At 51.2% G+C, this 17500-nt stretch overlaps 1 protein-coding gene across 2 annotated transcripts in view; it reads right to left on the reverse strand.

Moving 5' to 3' along the window:
* The window catches only part of LOC126572696 (elongation of very long chain fatty acids protein AAEL008004), a 9604-nt gene extending 1108 nt beyond the window's left edge, over positions 1–8496 (reverse strand). The window contains exons 1-4 of one of the 2 annotated variants that reach the window (XM_050232219.1): positions 7664–8496; positions 285–656; positions 117–197; positions 1–45 (exon numbers count right to left, since the gene is read on the reverse strand). The exon at positions 1–45 is cut by the window's left edge and continues 139 nt beyond it. In XM_050232219.1, coding sequence (XP_050088176.1) covers positions 1–45; positions 117–197; positions 285–539 — 381 coding nt within the window. In that variant the 5' untranslated portion in view covers positions 540–656; positions 7664–8496. Of the gene's footprint in view, positions 46–116; positions 198–284; positions 662–7663 lie in introns of both variants that reach the window. The other variant, XM_050232217.1, reaches the window with a different exon arrangement.
* Between the last annotated feature and the right edge of the window lie 9004 nt (positions 8497–17500).

A 17500-nucleotide genomic window follows, 5' to 3' on the forward strand; every position in this document is an offset into this window, starting at 1 on the left:
TTCGGAGATTTTCGCCAGGAAGTAGATGTAGCATCCTCGAGCAACCTGCGTGGAATATGGTATTTGACGGTAAGCAGCGGTGATCTTCCGATCGTTGATCTACAAATCGCACTAACCCTCATCGCCGCCGGATTGTTTTCAAAGTCCACGGGTTGGCACCGCCAGCTGTAGTGCCGTAGCCAGGCACCGTCCAGACCCTGTTTTTTTTAGGAAGACATTCGCCATGAAAAACACCGACTTCACTCACTCCCGCTCGCTCGCTCGCTCGCCGGCCGATACGTTACCTCCACGAACAGGTATATGCTGACTAGCACCTGGATGAAGTTGTAGACCACGAGCGTCTTCTGCATCTGGAACGGTTTCCGGTTGGCCATGTACTTGGGCCCGAAGTTGAGCACAAAGTACAGGTAGCTGGCAATGATGGTCAAACCCGGGACGGGCGACGAAATGAGCGGCCAATGGTTTGTCCGCGGATCGGCCAGCTCGGTAAACAGGAAGTCCCAGTAGTTGGACGATGTCGTCACGTTTGGTGAACTCATTTTGACTGGCTATTTGAGATTCTACGGACGAGAATTCTTCCGATCTATCGCGCGATTCGTTTGGATTTTGTAGCACTTGGGTGTGAACTAGTGGTCCGTGGCGGCGGATTCTAGCAACTGAACTGTTCGAGAGAGGAGGGAGAAAAATGTGACGACGCCGTGTTAATGTCGCAAATGCTGCGATTGTTTGTGGAGAATAGAATTAGAAACAATACGGGATTGTAAGCTTCATCATGTGCTTCTGCTCTGAGTTATGCGGTGAATTCAGTTGACTTCTATGTCTATATTGACTTAGACTTAGAGGGGAGCTTCCATTGAAACTTGACCAGCACGTTTGTGAATAACATTACCCACCCTTCAGCTGGGCCGGTATTACATTAGTTATTCCATTTTGATCCGATCCGATCATAACTGATGCACACAAATGTCACAAACGAACGAATACAAATGTTCTAATTGCATGTAATTGCTGTAGGCGTACGACAAGCGATAAAAGTGTAATGTTACATTCTACAGAATGCGAGAAGTTTCCCACATAACGGTTCCTCAGTGGTTGCACCTTTCCTTCCAACCAGCCAGCCAGCCAGCCAGGATGCTTTTGCCTGCATCTATTACCACGCCAGGTACACGATAATGTGATGCATATCAGTGGGAGAACGCGGAAAGCGCACTGCCGTTTGCCGCCATACGACGAAGTCCGACGAAGTCGTCGACCAATTTAGTATTCCAATGCCGCGCGCGGTGCGACGCAATGACTAATGTAGCCTAGCATCGCGAATCCACCGCCGTGTGCTGTCGCACGGTTCTGTGCACTCTGTGCTGCGGTTGATATCTCACCGCGACATGCTTCCGTTTGGAATACATTTCCTTGTCGCATTGAAGCGATGCCGGTACCTGCCAGGCAGTACTGGTCCAGCTCGCTAGGCGGTGCGGTGGCTGTATTGTATTTGTAAATGCGAAATGAGGGAAATAGTGAATGTTTAATTTGAAGGATCGCCGGTCGAGCTATCGGTTGATCCGGTACGATAAGCCTAACCGCGCTGACAGGCGCGTGATAGCGTGGTGTGTACTCCGAGGTCAACAAGAAGGTGTTTCAGCTGGAGACAAAAAAGCTACGGCTAATTGGAAGGAAAAACAGAAAGGCTTGGCTCATTCTACGCTTTGGTTGATCTGTACAAATCCAAATCCGCGTTCTGTGTGGATTTGGTTTGTGTTTTTATGTTCTTGGCCATTACCGATCACCAAAAACCAACGGGGACCAACCAAGTAAATATGTTCTGGCAGCTTGCTACTCAAACATCACCAATCATCAATCCAAATACCAACATTTGAACACCGCGCAACAACGCGCGCGCAACAAAGAATCAATAACAATTTTTCGCCGAAAGGTGGACACGTTGTTTGGGTTCTTGGTGTTGAATGGCACCGGACAGACCAACCAACGGCACCACATCGATGCGATCCTCCACCTGAGATGATCCACTACAGTAGCAATAGTGTTTGTTTGGTTTGATTTGGATGGTGATGGCGATGGAGGCACGGGGTGTGGAGTGCAGTGGTGTGCGGTCACACCGAAACACCGCCCGGCAGTGGTTAGCGGTCGATGGCGACCTGCGAGACGCCGACGACCTTAGAACCATCAGCTTCGGTAAGATAATCTCTAAGCGAACGGTAAATATGAGCCATTGCGAAAGGGTTCCCCTCGGTGCACGCTACCGATCCGGTGGAGTGATTGAGAAGCGGACGTCGCGGGTGGCGGGCGATGGAATGGAGATGGTTAGGTGACACCGTTGATCGGCCATCGCGCGTGCCTCGCTCACTTGCCTGTTTATGACTTGGCGTGTGGTGAAGAGTTTCCCAATCGTGAGGTGCGCGGGAACCTCGTTTCCGACTGGCGATGGCAATGACTGGCGATTTGTTCGAGGCATGGCGGGGGATTGAAGGGCGCACGCCCGGCTACCGGTCGTGTCTTTTCGTTAGCCGGTCTTGGCATCCGTTGGCCGGGTGCTACATGAGTGCACACACCGCGATGATGCATCTTGTGTCGCGTTCCGTTCCGAGGCATTCACGTCAGGCCCGACGAAGAGGCAAATTATCGCCTCTCGGTGGCGCGACCTTGACTAAATGGGGTGTTGGACGGAGGCGATCGGTTATGATGGCCCCGTTTGTCACAAGAAAGCACATTCAACAGTGGGTCAGCAATGCCGTTCAGGGTGGTCTTTGTTTTCTGAGCTACTAAGTGGTTAAGAGATGGAGCATAGCGTTCCGTTGGACTACTTTGGGGTGTTCTTCCTCTAATAGTTCAAAGCTTTTGAGGTCAGTTTATAGCCCTTATTGGAGTAAAGAAACGATAACGATCGCTTTGGGAGATGTAAACCTAATGCTACCGACGAGCAAGCAGGCATCACCCTAGGCATCAGTCTAATCTAAATAAACGCCTTAGTGATCTAATCGCCCTAGACTGAAATAGGGCTTTTAATCAAATCCTTTTTCTCGCAACACGTCTCACAATTTGGATGCAATTGAAAGAGGGACTCCAGGGCAATAAATCAAAGATGTGACCATCAAGTGGACACCAGATAGTGCGCCTGAGTGCACTCGGCTGTGACAGTACGGGCACACACGAGGGGCCATCACCTGCATCTTGAATAATTTCGACGCAATATACACTTGCCAGGCTCAAGATGAAACCTTGACCGAATGAGCTTTTTCTCTTCACTCACTCTTCCTCTTTCGTTCCTTTCTTCTCAATTCTACACTCTCACCCGGCGTGTCACGAGCGAATGTGCCGTTTGCCCCTGAACCATCTGACGCACCAATTTTCAATGCCACCAGCCCCGGGCTATTCACACATTGCCCGTAATTTCGCTTTCAATTGAGCCCGCTCTTCAACCGGTTCTTCGGGGTTGCTTACGTACCGAAGCATTGGTGCATGAGCGAGCGAAAATAAATATTTAACCACGAATCAACGCCCAACGGAGCGCTTTTGAGGGGTGGCGTTCGTTGGCCGGACCTTCAAATACTCGATTTACGTGCTCTTTGATGGTGCGATCGACGATCTGTCACAGGTCAGGGTTTGGGGTGCTACTCAGCGGTGTGCAGGTGTGTGACAGAGTCACCAGAGAAGTGTTTAAGAGGTGTTACTGGCAGAGAGATAGAGAGAAAGAAGCCTAATAAAATGGCTTTGAATCCGATCTTGTGCCAAGGATGATCGTCGCCATGGAGCCACCTGCTTCTAATTTTTTTTGCTCCCAAAAATTATGCTTCTGCTGTTGCAACCAAACCATGTTTAATAGCTAGTCGCAGCGTCTTGAAGTATGAACAAAAAAAAAAAAAAAGAAACAGTGGAGATTGCTTCACGCATAAGCATCTGGCCTTTGGCAGATATAATGAATAGTCAGCTGCATAAACACGCCGGTTCATCAACGCACCGGAGCTCACCCGCACCCCCTTCAACACCACTACGGGGGTTGCTCTCCGCATTTCCACGCATTGATTTCGCAGCTCGTTTACGCCAGCTCGCCAGCGTGTTTGAGACGATCCGAAATCATTATCGCGGTACCAATTGGGGTCACTGGACTAGACGTGAACACTGACCAGTGTGACACAGTGTGTTTGTGTCAGTCGCATGCATTCCATGAAGCCACATCATCATCAATGGCGGACGCATAACTGGCAGCAGCCATTTAGCATTTAAACGATGATTCCCGAGACGAAGTATCGCAACGTAGCACCCGGTACTGTCCATGGAATATGGTGCTAGCTAGCATCCCTAGAGCACCTAGGGATGACCGTCGCAGCATCGCGGTCAGAAGACCTCTATTACCTAATTCGAAGAGTGGGACGTGGCTTCAACCTGAGAGACAGAGAGAGTGAGGGAGTAAGAGAGAGAGAGAGAGAGAGAGAGAGTGAGAGAGAGCGTACCGGACGGTGAATGGTACGTTTCCAGCATCAGTAACAGCTGCTGCTGCTGCTTCAGCGACAACTAGCAGCAGGTTCGTCGCCAGCTGTGGCGTTGAAGTCTTTCGTACGGTTACGCTGTCTCTATCGACGGGAAACCTGCGGGAACGGAGAGAAAGTGTGCTGTTGGTGAATGTACGGATCACGACAACCGCGGTGGACCGCTCTCGTACACTCCCGTGGTTCATTGAGCTTTCCGGTGTGAGAGGAGAGCCAGCCAGCTGTGCCGGTTACGTAAGATGGTGATCGTGGGTCAAGTTCAGCTCGCGGTGGACTGTGAACTGGAGGGGTGCAGAAATTATGCGCAATTGCGACAAGTACGAAGAGGGTTTTGGTTGGCTCAAGGTTGGCCAGTGTTTTTAAGGTAAGAAGGTACTTGCCGTAGGCCAGTAACCGAGGTAAACAGTGTCCCAACTCCCCCGTGATGATGATCTCCACGCCGCCACGGAAAATGAAGTTCACAGCACCCTCTTTCATCATCCGGATGGATGGGGCGGGGGGTGCTAATTGATGCGCTGATTTTCAGGGCAGTTGCTTTAATAAAAATCAACTCGCAATGCGATCGCTCCTCTACTCGGGCGTTGTTACTAGACTGGCGCCAGTCGTTTCGTTGTGGGGTCGTTACGCAACAACCGAGGATGCGGCAGCGAAACAAAGGCGTTGCGCTTTGTTAAAGTGTTGTGGCAATGTTTGTAAACTTTTTGGCGGGTGGAATTATTAATGATATTTCGTTCCGTTGCTTCACCAACACTACCACCACTGCCACCACTGCCTTTGGAAATAGCTTAGTATCGAGCCAGGAATTGATATCTAGAACGAACTGTGAACGTTCCTGTTGTTCTCATACGTGGAGTGTTTTTTTTCCACCCTGCTACAGCTCCAAAGAACAAATCGACGAGTAGAAACAATTGCAGGCGTTAGCTAAACGTACACGTATCGATCGTCGCGTGCAATCTCTCGGTTGAGCAACGAAACCGGACCGGAACGAGCGTTACAAATGTGTTTCATGGGAACTGCGATGCACCTTGCGGGGTCGTTGCTGGATTGTGCGCCATCTGCATCGATCGAACAGGCCCAGGAGGAGGTCATGCTAGTCGCTGATTAGCATTGGTGGGCCTTGTGGACCGCCCTGACTGCTACCGCGGCTTTACTACGTCACGGGCGGACGGGAATTGATTCCGGTGTGGTTTGAACCTGAATCGGCGCGCTGGGGCGCGAGGTTAGCAATTACGTGGCATTTCACGCGGAGCATCATGTGCCGATCGCTGACTGAATGGATCGTCGATTCTGATCGCTTGATCGGGCGCGTCATGCGCGGTTGCTCGAGAAAGATCATCGAATGAAATGGCAATTTTGAGGATCGGTTAGACGGAAATTTTCCGACGACGTGATCGATGTTTTCGATGAAGTGATTGCCTGGGATCGCTTAGCCGCACCTAGAGGGGATGGTTCTACATCATTCGTACATCGTCTCAAGTTGATTGAAGTTGATGAGCTCGCGTACTAGCAATGATTGCAGCAGTAGCTAGTAGTCATTAGGAACGGTATGCAAAGCACAAACGCTGCGCTGCGAGGCGTTGACGCACTATCAGAAAACCTGTTCCGCTGGCAGATTCACTCAAACGACTTGCCTCGACGCACAGCCACCCATGGTGGCCTGTAGGTCGTATCCGTGGTAGTAATTCACAACCAGAAAAAAACGGGACCAACCAGCAAGCTCTAATATGTGACAAGCGAGCGCGTGCGCGGCGGGGTGGTTGGAGTTTTGATCCTAGCTTCTAGCTCCTGGCCACTGGCCGCTAGCTTTAACGATTAGGACGTAAGTAGAGACCGGCACTCGGTCAAGGTGTTTCCCCGTGCCAAAGTGACATTTACGGCTAAGGTTTACGAGGGTTTTTTTTGGCGGCGCTCTGTGAGTTGCTCTTGGAAAGCGTTCGTTGCCTTGGCGTTGCTTAGCATTCACCTAAAGTCTCCGGATCCATTTTTTTTACCTATCATCTGAACTACTTAACTAACTCGAAAGATTCGTGTCTTGCGATTCGTTGAGTGAGCGCAAAAAATGGGCGTTTGACGAATGTCGCATTCGAAATGTGATGATTTACCAGCGTTGAACGGGGTTGAATGACCACTCTAGAACGTTCCTCGTCGTGCGTCCATCCGATCCAGACTAGCTAATTAGCGGCAACGTTTCTCAACGCAAACACCACCACCATTGCGCCCCACAAAAACACCCCAATCTCAGACGCTAATTGTCGCAGCGGAGGTGATGCGTTACACAAATAAGGAGATGGCCTTATCGCTTGATGGATCCGCTCGGATTGCGTGGCCATTCGGTGGTGGAAAAACAGGTGCTGCAACAGTAGTGGGCCGCAAGCGCGCCAGCTCGCCCGCTCGTGCTCGTCAGTTTCCCATAATCTTTACGATTACGAATCACAATTAATGCAGCGAGCGAATTGTTTCGCTGCCGCTACCGAATTGGTTCACAGGTCGCGGTGGCGACAACGACGACGAACGATACAAAGCAAGGCCGCGGAAACCAACGTGGAAAGCAGCGAGTGCAGACACAGACAGCCACCAACTGACCTTCACAATCTCTCGACACCCGCGTGCGTCGGAAAAACGACGTTTTCCCATCCGCGCGTGCACGTGGTGCGTGACAAGAATGGAGGCGCCCGTCGCATGTTGTGCGGTGGCGATTTGTTTTGTTTACGTTTTTCGCTCCGGCCAAACGGCACGCTGGTAGCATTTCCCAGCCCATTTACAACGGTGGCGGGGACCGTTGCTCAGTTCAATGAACGAATTTTCCGGCCTTTCCGGCGCGACAAAATGGAGACAAATCTGCACGAAGAAAAGAAGGTGCGTTCGGAGAAGGTGTTGTTGCCCAACACACAGTTTGCTCGTGCTGTGTGCAATCCGTGGTGATCATTGAGCTGACAAGGCGTGGTGTTGTTTTTCTTCAGCTTCAATCTTGTGCTCCACTATGAGGAATGGTCATTGCAAGCCACCAACGCCGTTGTCAACTGCCGTTGTCAACTGCCGTTGGCGCTCGATTATTGTTTCCTCGTTTCCGACGCTTTTCTGGTACAGAACACAACGTGATGCGATTGCACCGGCAGCACAAAACACACACTGGAGGAGGGCAGGAGGCCTCGACACGAACTTACCTCGAAGCGAAGAGAGCTGACGCCGGCAATCGAGCTATCGACGGGGCGTATCGAAGTGTTCCACACAAAAGTGCAGCAACAGCAGTTGCACCACCAGCACAACAACACCGGGCAAAGGAAAGGGAGAAGCACGGGAACACACCACTAGTCCCACATACACGCGCACGCACACATACACCTGACGACCACACAACCAGCGTTTAGTTCCTCTTTTACCGGGCGCGCGATAAACAAAACTCTTCTTTTAGCTGTCACTGTCACGCCGAACAGCTGGCGTGGTGGCCCGCAGCGGAGAGTGTTCTGCTCGGGTGCGTCGCTAGTGCGCAAATGCAAGACGAGTGCTCGCTACCGTTTGCTTGCTGCTGTTCCTGCTGCTGCAGACGAGTGGCGCTGGTATCGTCCGAAACCTCTGCAACTGTCACGCTACGGCGGAAGAAGCGACGCACCAGTGTTTGCGGCACACGCACTACCGAATGTCACACGCAGTCAATACACACGTACGAAACACACACTTGCACTCGTGGAGTGTCCTTTATCACTAGCGGATAACGCGTCGCAACAACTGTGCACTACACTGCAGAGAATGGTGGATTCTTTTCAGAGCCAAGAATGCCTCTCGATCCAGGGCACGAGGTGCTTTTTGCGGGGAATGTATTGTTCCTCAATGAGCTGCTCCACTGATCGAGCACGAGGCTAGCTGGCTGGCTATTATTCCTGCGAGAAGTAGCTATCGGCCACACCGCGAAGGGGAAGGATTCGAAAAAAAAGTTAGGAAGACAGTGCGCTCCGTCCAAGAGAGAGTGTTCTGATCGACCTGATCGCACCGAGCAGACGCAATAATTTAAACACCACGCACTACGCGACTCAGCGCTTTATAAAAGCTCGCGAACGCTCTCGCGGCCGCGTCGTCGTCGTCGGCTGAGGCTGAGCGAGCTGCGCACCGGCCAACTTCCCCTTCTGCCGTTTCTACTGAGGTAGTAGAAGTCACCAAAAGACACCCCTTCTTTCTCTCGCTCGCTCGCTCGGTCTCGGTCTCTGTTTCGCTCTCGGTGGCTCTAACGCGCGATGGCCTCTCTCGCTCTAACGGAGTGGATGCTGCTGGGAGGTTAGATGATCTGCGCCACTCCGTTTGCACACACTTCTGCTGGCCTCTGCTCTGTCGATCCTGCTGGATGCTGAGCTGCTTGTGTGCTCCTTGGTGTGGGGACTGCCCGTGAAAGATTTTTGGGGGGTTGCTCTTGCGAGGGTTGATATCAGTCTTGGGTTTCCTTTTCGTCGAGAGAATGATTGCACCGGAAAGGAATCAAGCGCTGAACGTTTACTGCGTAGATCACCTCTGGATCGCAAAGGGATTTTCAACCACACCTTTGTTGAACCGCACCGCGGAATGGGCTCGCTGACTCTGCTGAATTGCTGCTGGATGCTACCAGGGAATGTTGGGTCCAGGAGAGCACGCGTAGCAGCGAGTAACGGTGACAGTGTTCCGTTGTTGATCCGAAGTGGTCCGTGGTAGCGGCTAAACTAAACGGAACGACTAGTGGCGAGGCTGGTTTAAAGGTGAATTTTTGCGTCGCGACAAACAACCATCTCCACGATCGGCGACCACGTCACCGCGGTGCTGCTGTTGCTGCTTAGCTTTTGGCAGCCGAAAACGGCGTCGCTGGACTTTGATTTTCGGTATCAGGCTCCGACCACCGCGCTAAGCGATGGAGGGGGTTTGTAGAAACGCACAAAAAACTGGAAAAATCCAAGTCCCAACACCAACATCATGCTATACACATACACACCTTTCTGCGAGTGTCCGGGTCCGGGTCGGTCTACTGGTCGGTCTCCGATAATGGCCCGGGGTGGTTGAAGTGGATCGTGGCCGAATAATGAATTCACCGAGCTGAGCCACAGATAGCAGCTCGGAGGAATGCGAGCAGAACGGCAGCATGCAGCTTAGCTCGGTCAGCAGACTATAGGTGTTGTTTACTAATTGGCCCAGTGCCATTCGGTTGTTTGTTGATTGTTTTGGCAATCGCACCTGCAGAAGCAACCGATCCGATCGAACAAAGCACACAGAAACACAAAGCATCACGAGCGCATCTCGCGGTTCGATTGAGTTGACAATCCGAGAGCCGGCGTTGCTTCCGCATTCATTTTGAAAGCAAAATCTAAAACCATCCCGATTCCCCCCCCGGCGAAGTCCATTCCTATGCAACAGAGAGCGAGAGAGAGAGAGGGAGAGCGTACTGGACTTGCTGGCAGAGGAAGATGGGCTCGATCTTCAGAAAGTGCTGGCCTGTGAGCGAGCGGATGATTTTAATTTATGTTAACGACCGATAAGCGCACGACCAGCTCGATCAGGCAGCTCATGCGCAAACGCGCTCCACGACTTCTCAGCAGCAACCTTAGCCAGCGATGGAGATGCTGTTCGAGGTGTCCCAGTGATGATGCGTACCTTGTGGCGAGGGCTTAAGGGCGGCAAGTGAAACCGGAAGAAGGAAGGGTGTCTCCTTGGTTTTCCCTGTTTTAACCCTCTCCGTTTCATCCCCCCCTCAGCCACAAACCTTTGTTGTGTGGCATTGACGTCAGTAACTGTGCTTACTAAACCGGATTCGGAATCGGAGGTGCGTCCGCCATTGGCTTTCTGCGAATTTTTGGCAGATGCTTCTAGAACATTTGCTTTGGTTCGGTTTAGGCGTTTGGCGAAAGCTTCGATTTGCATTTTGGGATGGAGAAGGGATGCGAGCGAGCGTATCCGAACCGGTATTGAAATTGGCTACACCTGGGATGTTTCGTCGTCGCTTTGGAGGCTGGGACGAAAGGCACTTGCTGGATTGTTTCTCTTCTTCTGGAGGAACCTGTTTCCTGGTGGCTGATCGGAATATATCCGGCTTGAGAACGCGTTTCGCCCCCCTTAATATCGTTCGCGGGCATGCGGTTTTGAATGTCGCGAAAATGTGGAAAAAATAACTCCTTACCTCCACCCCTGGACCATCTAGCGGATCTCGAACATTCCCAGCATGGTCTCGGGGTCTTTGCAAACAAAAGTGCGTCACCATATTGTCTGACTGATCCCAACATCCATCCTAATTGGAGTTGGCTAACGCTAATGAATTCCAGCCATGCTCGCCGAGTGAAAACCACCGAATCCATTGAAGACCGAGTCAGTCAGTCAGCCTCCCATTGCCAAGCGTACACAATTGGTTCCGACGGACCCAAAGAGGGGAGGGGAAGGCACTGGCGGTGGCAAATATGTTGGGCAACGAGCGACGACAAATTGATCGATTCAATCAAAGCGGATGGCGGCTCGGATGGTGTGGCCTATGCAGACCGCACACCACAGTACCGTTACCGGACCGGCGGTACTGCATAAGGCATCTTTCTCCAAAGCACGAAATCCTTGGTGCATCCGTGGACAGTGTGTGCGCAGATCGTTGTGGCTCGTTTGCTCTGACATTTGCTTCACGGTCAAGAGTGATGAGAGTAACCGGAGTTAGAGGTCGGTGCAGACTGGCCGGTGAGTAATTACTAATTACATATGATCAAGGACGATGGACGAGATGCTGCTGATGCTGGACTGATCACACGATCACTGCTCTAACACCAAGCGGTCCGAACGAACGGATCCTGCCACCAAATGTGGGCCTCATTTCGGGTCGAGCGATGACGAAAGATGACGATCGACGCCCCGATCTTGCACTTGGTCTGCGCCCGCCAGCAGCACCGTATGCTCAAGATCACGTGACCTCGAGACCGGGTGGACCCGGGGAGGACTGCCAGGAGTGGCAGCCCCGTTCAATTAGAGGCCGCCGAAATTGAACAAACAGCACTCGACGCAGTTCAATGTCTCTCACCGCGCGATTGATGATGGTTGACGTCGACCGACCGACCGACCGCCGACCAGTCTGCATCGCGTGCCGCAGATGCGTATGACATTGAACCGGACAGGCTGGCTAGCGCGCCGCTGGCCCAGTCATAAGTGCAGCCAGCCAGGTGGATCTGCGCGGTCAAAGATGAGGCAGACCGTGTCTTGTGTTTGGTGGTTGGTGCTCGAGTGCTCCGAGCGGCGGTTGAGTAATGCTCGTAGCCGGTGTGCCCGCAGTGAAACAGTTAGCTGAAGGTCTATGCCAATACCCATTCCTTTGCCCTCATCTCAGTCGCGTTTCGAGCGTAGTTGTCGAGGGGTGATCGTCGGTATTGTGATTGGTGCAATGGAGATCTTGATTTCGATCGTTTTTTTGGACACACCTTAGCTTAAGTTGGTCTCCCAATTGTGCGCTGCCTCTAAAGCGAATGATTTCTCTTTCGTATGACGTCATGTGCTACCTAATGTTGTCGTTGCTTCTACGACACTTTGTTTACGTCTACCATTTCCCACAATCACTGGATGCTACCGATCGATTTGCTTGTTGTTACCGGAATTGTCACTTTCTCGGAAGCAAAACACTATCCAAGATCGATGGGAGATGTCGTGCTCTGTCGACCGTGTGCGTTGGATGTTTTTTCCGATCGATGTAGCACGCGGCGAAGCAATGATTAGCGTCGTCGCTGGCGCGTGTAGCTCATCAGCCGCAGTTCGAAGACGATGATGGCGACGGCAGATCGCTTATGAAATTGCGCAAGTGACGATCGTTGTCGTTGAAGAGGAGCGATCCATCATCACTCGGTGCGCTTTTGTTGTGCTAGCGAATCTAATGAGCCTTGTTTCGGGAAAGGAAGACCAATCGCGCGCGCGACACCGGTGAATAGCTGGCCACGGACTGTCACTCTAACCTTCTTCGCCCGTTATGGGATGCTGCAGTAACGCCGGTTCGGAAGAGTTCTGCAGCCAGCCAGTCTGACAGATTGGTCGTCAAAAAACATGACGCGACCTGGTGTTTGCACCCGAACTTGGCTGGAGTTTGTCGCTCGCCTCTCATGTACACTATACATGCTCCAGACAAGTTTGTTTGCCAATTGCCTGGTGGCGTGCATGCCCAGTCCAACATGGCGCGCAGGTGCGTGGTGCAGAAATGACCATGAAAGCAGTGGCAGTTGGCCAATAGGAGACCCAGCGCGTGTGCGTTCTCCCCGTGGTGGTGGTGTGGTGGCTTGTTTTCATAAATTTGCCTAGTGTTCCAAACGCACGGCACGGCACACATCTTTCAGGAACGTGGCCCCTTCGGTGCTCAAGTCAAGTCTCAAGGGGAGCTAGTTGGTGCGGCGCCGCGAGCGGACGCTTTTCCGTCCCGTTCGAACATGTACGGTGTGGCCTTGCGATCGGTAGCTTAAATGTGCCGTTAGGGAGCATATTGGCGGTGCTGTTTATGGGTGAGGGTATCGATCAGTAGGTTGTGTTTGATCGCAGCGCAGCGAGTCATCAATCAAAACGAACTACAAATCAATTCGAGCGACTACGCAACGCTAGGGCCAAAGCTATTCACAAGGTGTTAGAACAACAACGCGGTACTGTCCGTATAAAATAAAAGTCTCAATATGTGCAACAAAAAGAACTAAGACTAAGTAGTTGAACACATGCCAGTAGCCTAACCGGAGCTCATCGAACGGATGCACTAATGCTGCGTTATTGGAACAACTCCGTCGAAAGTCGTCACCGAAAATCAATGATCCGCTTACCGCGGGAGGGTGCTCGGTGCGCAGCGCATGATCGAGCATGATCGATCGGCTTCTATTGCATAATAAGCGCGAGCGCACCCGCTACGAGCCAAGCACCCGCAAATGGGCGCCGGAGAAAGGCCTCCAAGGCCATCGCTGTCAAGGTGATGGTAATGGTTAACCGTTCGATCCGGACAATTACCGGCGCCGAATGCGAGGGGCGGCAAATTTGGCATTGGCAAACACGTTTGAGACTTGGCGCACCTGGGGGAGGGGGTAACCATCATCCATACCGACAATCCCTGGCTCCAACACCATCATGGACCGCGTATGCGACGAGCGCGACGCAACATTAACTTTTATGCACGAGGTCTTCACCACGCCGTTTGTTGATTTGGATACCCTTAACCCCGCACCATCCGCGTCTCAAACCGCTTTTGCTTGTTCAATTTTTCACGATCACTCACTCGCGGCGCATCGATCGACACCGGACCGAAGACCTAGACATTAGTGATGAAGTGCAATTGTGTTGTATGGCGGGCGTGCTGGAGTACTCTGCAGACCCCAGTCCCGGCCATACGGCAGGGTGTCACAATCGGCCGAAAGCGGTGCCAAGATCAGAAGACACTTCACTCTCGATGGCAAGGACGCGCGAACCAAAGGTCGGCAGCAGCAGCACCAGGTGGTATCCGAGATCAAACTTGTACTTCTGTAAAAGGTGCTCCTCGAACGGGGAGCCCCGGTGTTGAATGGAAGTTAGTACATCCGCTAGAATGGGGTGGGGGTTGAGGGCGTTATCCGATGAATAAATCTGCGTCTTCGGCGTCGGATGCTGTTTGTGAAGTCATCTTCGACGAAAGGATACATCATGATGACGGTGCAGAAGTGGGATCCGTGAAGAAACTGAAACAGACATGAAATCCGCATCAATTCGCGCAGGGATTGAATTGAATTGCGAAGTCAAAAGGAATCTGCAGCTGTGTCGTTTGGCGTTGGTTCATCCCTCACCAATGCCACACGATTGGCGCAGTGATCCAGAAGATTCCTTCGAGAATTATGAATTTCAAATGACCAACAGGCCCATAATCTCACCCATTTGCTAAAGCTACGACCGCCTTCGTCGTCGTCGTTGCCTATCTCGGTGCTCGTGGCGCTCTGCTGTCGATGTCCGAATGACCGTGAACGTTGGTGAGTTGCGAACGTTTTTTTCTGCTCCTCGCGAAAGCCATCCGATGTTGATAGTCCATCCACTACTTTCCGGTAACACTTTACCTGCAGACAGACGGTGGCTGTGGCGTCCTTCCCCCCCAAAAAGACATGCGACGAACGAGTGCGGAAGTGATCGTATTCTAACATACATACTGGCTACGGCGATCGGCGACGGCAACCGGTACTAAATCTGCCGCAGTAACCTTAGAGTTTGAAACACCCGAAATGGCCCACGCCAAACGGTAACCATTCTTCCCGCGTGTTCCGGATGCGCTCGGTTCGACACAGCATCGAACTTGTGGAGCGTAGATTCGGACCAAGAGGAAACCTGTTTTGACGCTTCGGTCATCAGCGGCTCAACCCATCAGGTGTGTTTGTGTGGTTTTCCTTCCGCGTGCAGCCAGTGCCACGATGTCCGGGGAGGGCCATGTCATACGCTGAACTCCACGGAACGGAACGTGGCAGATTTTAAGGTTCAATCAAATCAAAACGATTCAACGTGCCGTCCGCTCATCGGCTGTCATGGCTCTTCGCAAGCGCTCGGAGATCAATCTGTTTGGGAGTTAGTTTTGCTTGAATGTGTTAATTGAAAGTAGAAGAGGAAGAAAAAAAAGATCACATCCACCTCTTGGGTCATACCGATGCAACCTAGACCTTCGCTTGGCTGTTAAGATAAGGCCACGGTTGATCGTTGGAACGGAATCAGAGAGGTCAAACGTTAAGGTATAGCTGGTGACTTAGTGTGCAAACGAAACTAACCACCACCGCCGCATAGTGCCAAGTTGGCCAGCATGCGGAAAGGAATACGAAGTTTAAACGAGGTCACATTAGCATCCGTGTTTCGTCGCCTTCTGAGCCGCGCGGTGACGGCGTTCCAGGCTCAATCGAATGCCGTCAGCCGTCCTAATGGATTCGACTTCGATCAATAACGGCGCTATCTACTGCGATAGTGCCACCGGTTTGGGGAGTAAACACGTGGCATCGCTTCAAAATCGGAGCTGTGGTGCTTACTTGAACAAAGGCCGCCAGACTGGTGGCAGAAGGAAGTGTAGTGTTGTCCAGGTTTCCCAATCCGTGACATTGACGGCGGCTGTGTTGCCGTGTGGACCCCGTGAGCGAGCTGTCAAACGTATTCATCCGCCCGATGTAGGTCAGTCACTAGAGACTGTCACCGATTACGTGGTGATTGTGGATTACTACTGCTGCTGCCGTCTCTACCACCACCACCACCACCACCGCTGCTACTCTGCATGTTGTTTACCGAAATGAGATCAATCTGAATTTTGCTATTTTGCTAGAATAATTTTTGGGTGGACGTCACACGGATGATTTGATTCGATTTGCTTTTGCGTTGTTTTTTACGAGTCGGAATTCAATATGGCGGATTGGCCAAAAAACAGGATGTACCTGAAAGTAATTCAAGTAGCTCCATCCTGCCAGTCCTTTCATTTCTTCGAGGTTTGACGAATTCATGTTTGATAGATACGGTGAGAGCAATACTACGTATTCGATTGTCGAGGTTTTTTTTAATGTATACCAGTTGCCTTCCGACCGGTTGACTTATGCGGCCGCGAGATGCAAGGGGTCTCCGCCGGTGTGTTATGTGAGCAAGGAGATAGGTGGTTCGTTCGAAGCCCACGAGTAGCCGGCAAATACGCGTGTGACGAAAATGTTTGCCAATAATCGCTACCCGTACGGTCGGGTGGTTTTCATTTTTGGTTTTCGTCTATCGTGTTTCTGGGTTAAATTTTGAATATCGCGATAGCAATGAGGCACTAGTGTGTTTAGTGTTTGGGGTCATTAGAATAGCTGCAAATTTATATTACTACACGTCTGTTTCTTTTTTTTAAGAAATGTCTTATCGTAAAACATCATAAAAACTAGCTTCAGGGCATCAGATCGCATATGAGGCATCATTCTCGATCATTCGCTTGTTTGAGGCTTGTATGTGTACCGGAAGCGTTGCCGTTGATGGCATGGCGCTAACCACCCCCTTTGAAAGTTCGTTTTTGTGTAGGTGCGTGTATTTATGTGTGAGCGCGAGCGCTCGGCAAAGGGGTGAATTAATTTGTTATTAATTTTAGTCTGCGCTGTAGCAAAACAAACGTACGGCCCTACCGGTGACGCGCTACTGCGAAACAAAAACCCGGTGAACAGGCTTGAAGTTGGAATGGAAAGGTAGAGATCGGATTCAAAGCTTCTTCGTGTGATGTAGCACTACGATTGAAGCGCTAAGGAAGCAGCGAAAAGCGTAATCTACGCACTATCATAAACTGTCCCGTAAACCGATGATGAAGATGATCGGAACCGGTATCAGGGTGGATTGGGCACCCTTTTGATCAGATGACGTTCCAATACCAAATTCGAGGTTGTTGGTCGTTAGTTGAGGTCACCGCAGATTCTTCATAATCTTGGCATTCTTTATGAATTCTCCAGTCTAGCGACAGCGTGCGATTCCGACCCCGACCAAACGAACAGTCTGACGATCGTTTCGGGAAATGTGCCTGCTCGTTGTTTGTCTGATTTTGATTTGAGTTTTTTTCCTAGCACATCAGCCTCGGGCTCTCCGACTCTTTAAAATCACATGACCTTGAACCGACTTTTCTAACGCTGCCGGTGATATTATTAGAGACGAATGGTAGGCCGAAGGCTCAAAGTCTCTTTAATCTTAATAAAAAAAAAAAAAAAAAAGCTGCCGGTGATATAATCATCACCAACCGTCTGCCAGTCTGAAGTTGGCCGTACGTGGCGTACGTCTCGGGCTTTTCTTGTGCTGCTCTAATTAAACCTGGCTCTGGCCTTTCTCAGGGCAAACAAATGGTCACCGGTTGGGAGTTGCGTGTGACAACTGGTTCAATGTGATAGCCGGTCTAATCTCATGCCCATGGATTGGCTCAGGGTGAGTCGTCCAAGAAATTTGCTAATTAATGGAATGTTAAACTCCTCCAAAATTCGTCGCCAATATCGCCCTCGGCTGTTATGAGTGTGGCCATGCGCGCTAGGCGAGCGTTGATAGTGATGTAAATGTGTTATCGTACCGCAATA

Source organism: Anopheles aquasalis, chromosome 2 (genome assembly GCF_943734665.1).
Source record: "Anopheles aquasalis chromosome 2, idAnoAquaMG_Q_19, whole genome shotgun sequence".
Classification (NCBI taxonomy): domain Eukaryota; kingdom Metazoa; phylum Arthropoda; class Insecta; order Diptera; family Culicidae; genus Anopheles; species Anopheles aquasalis.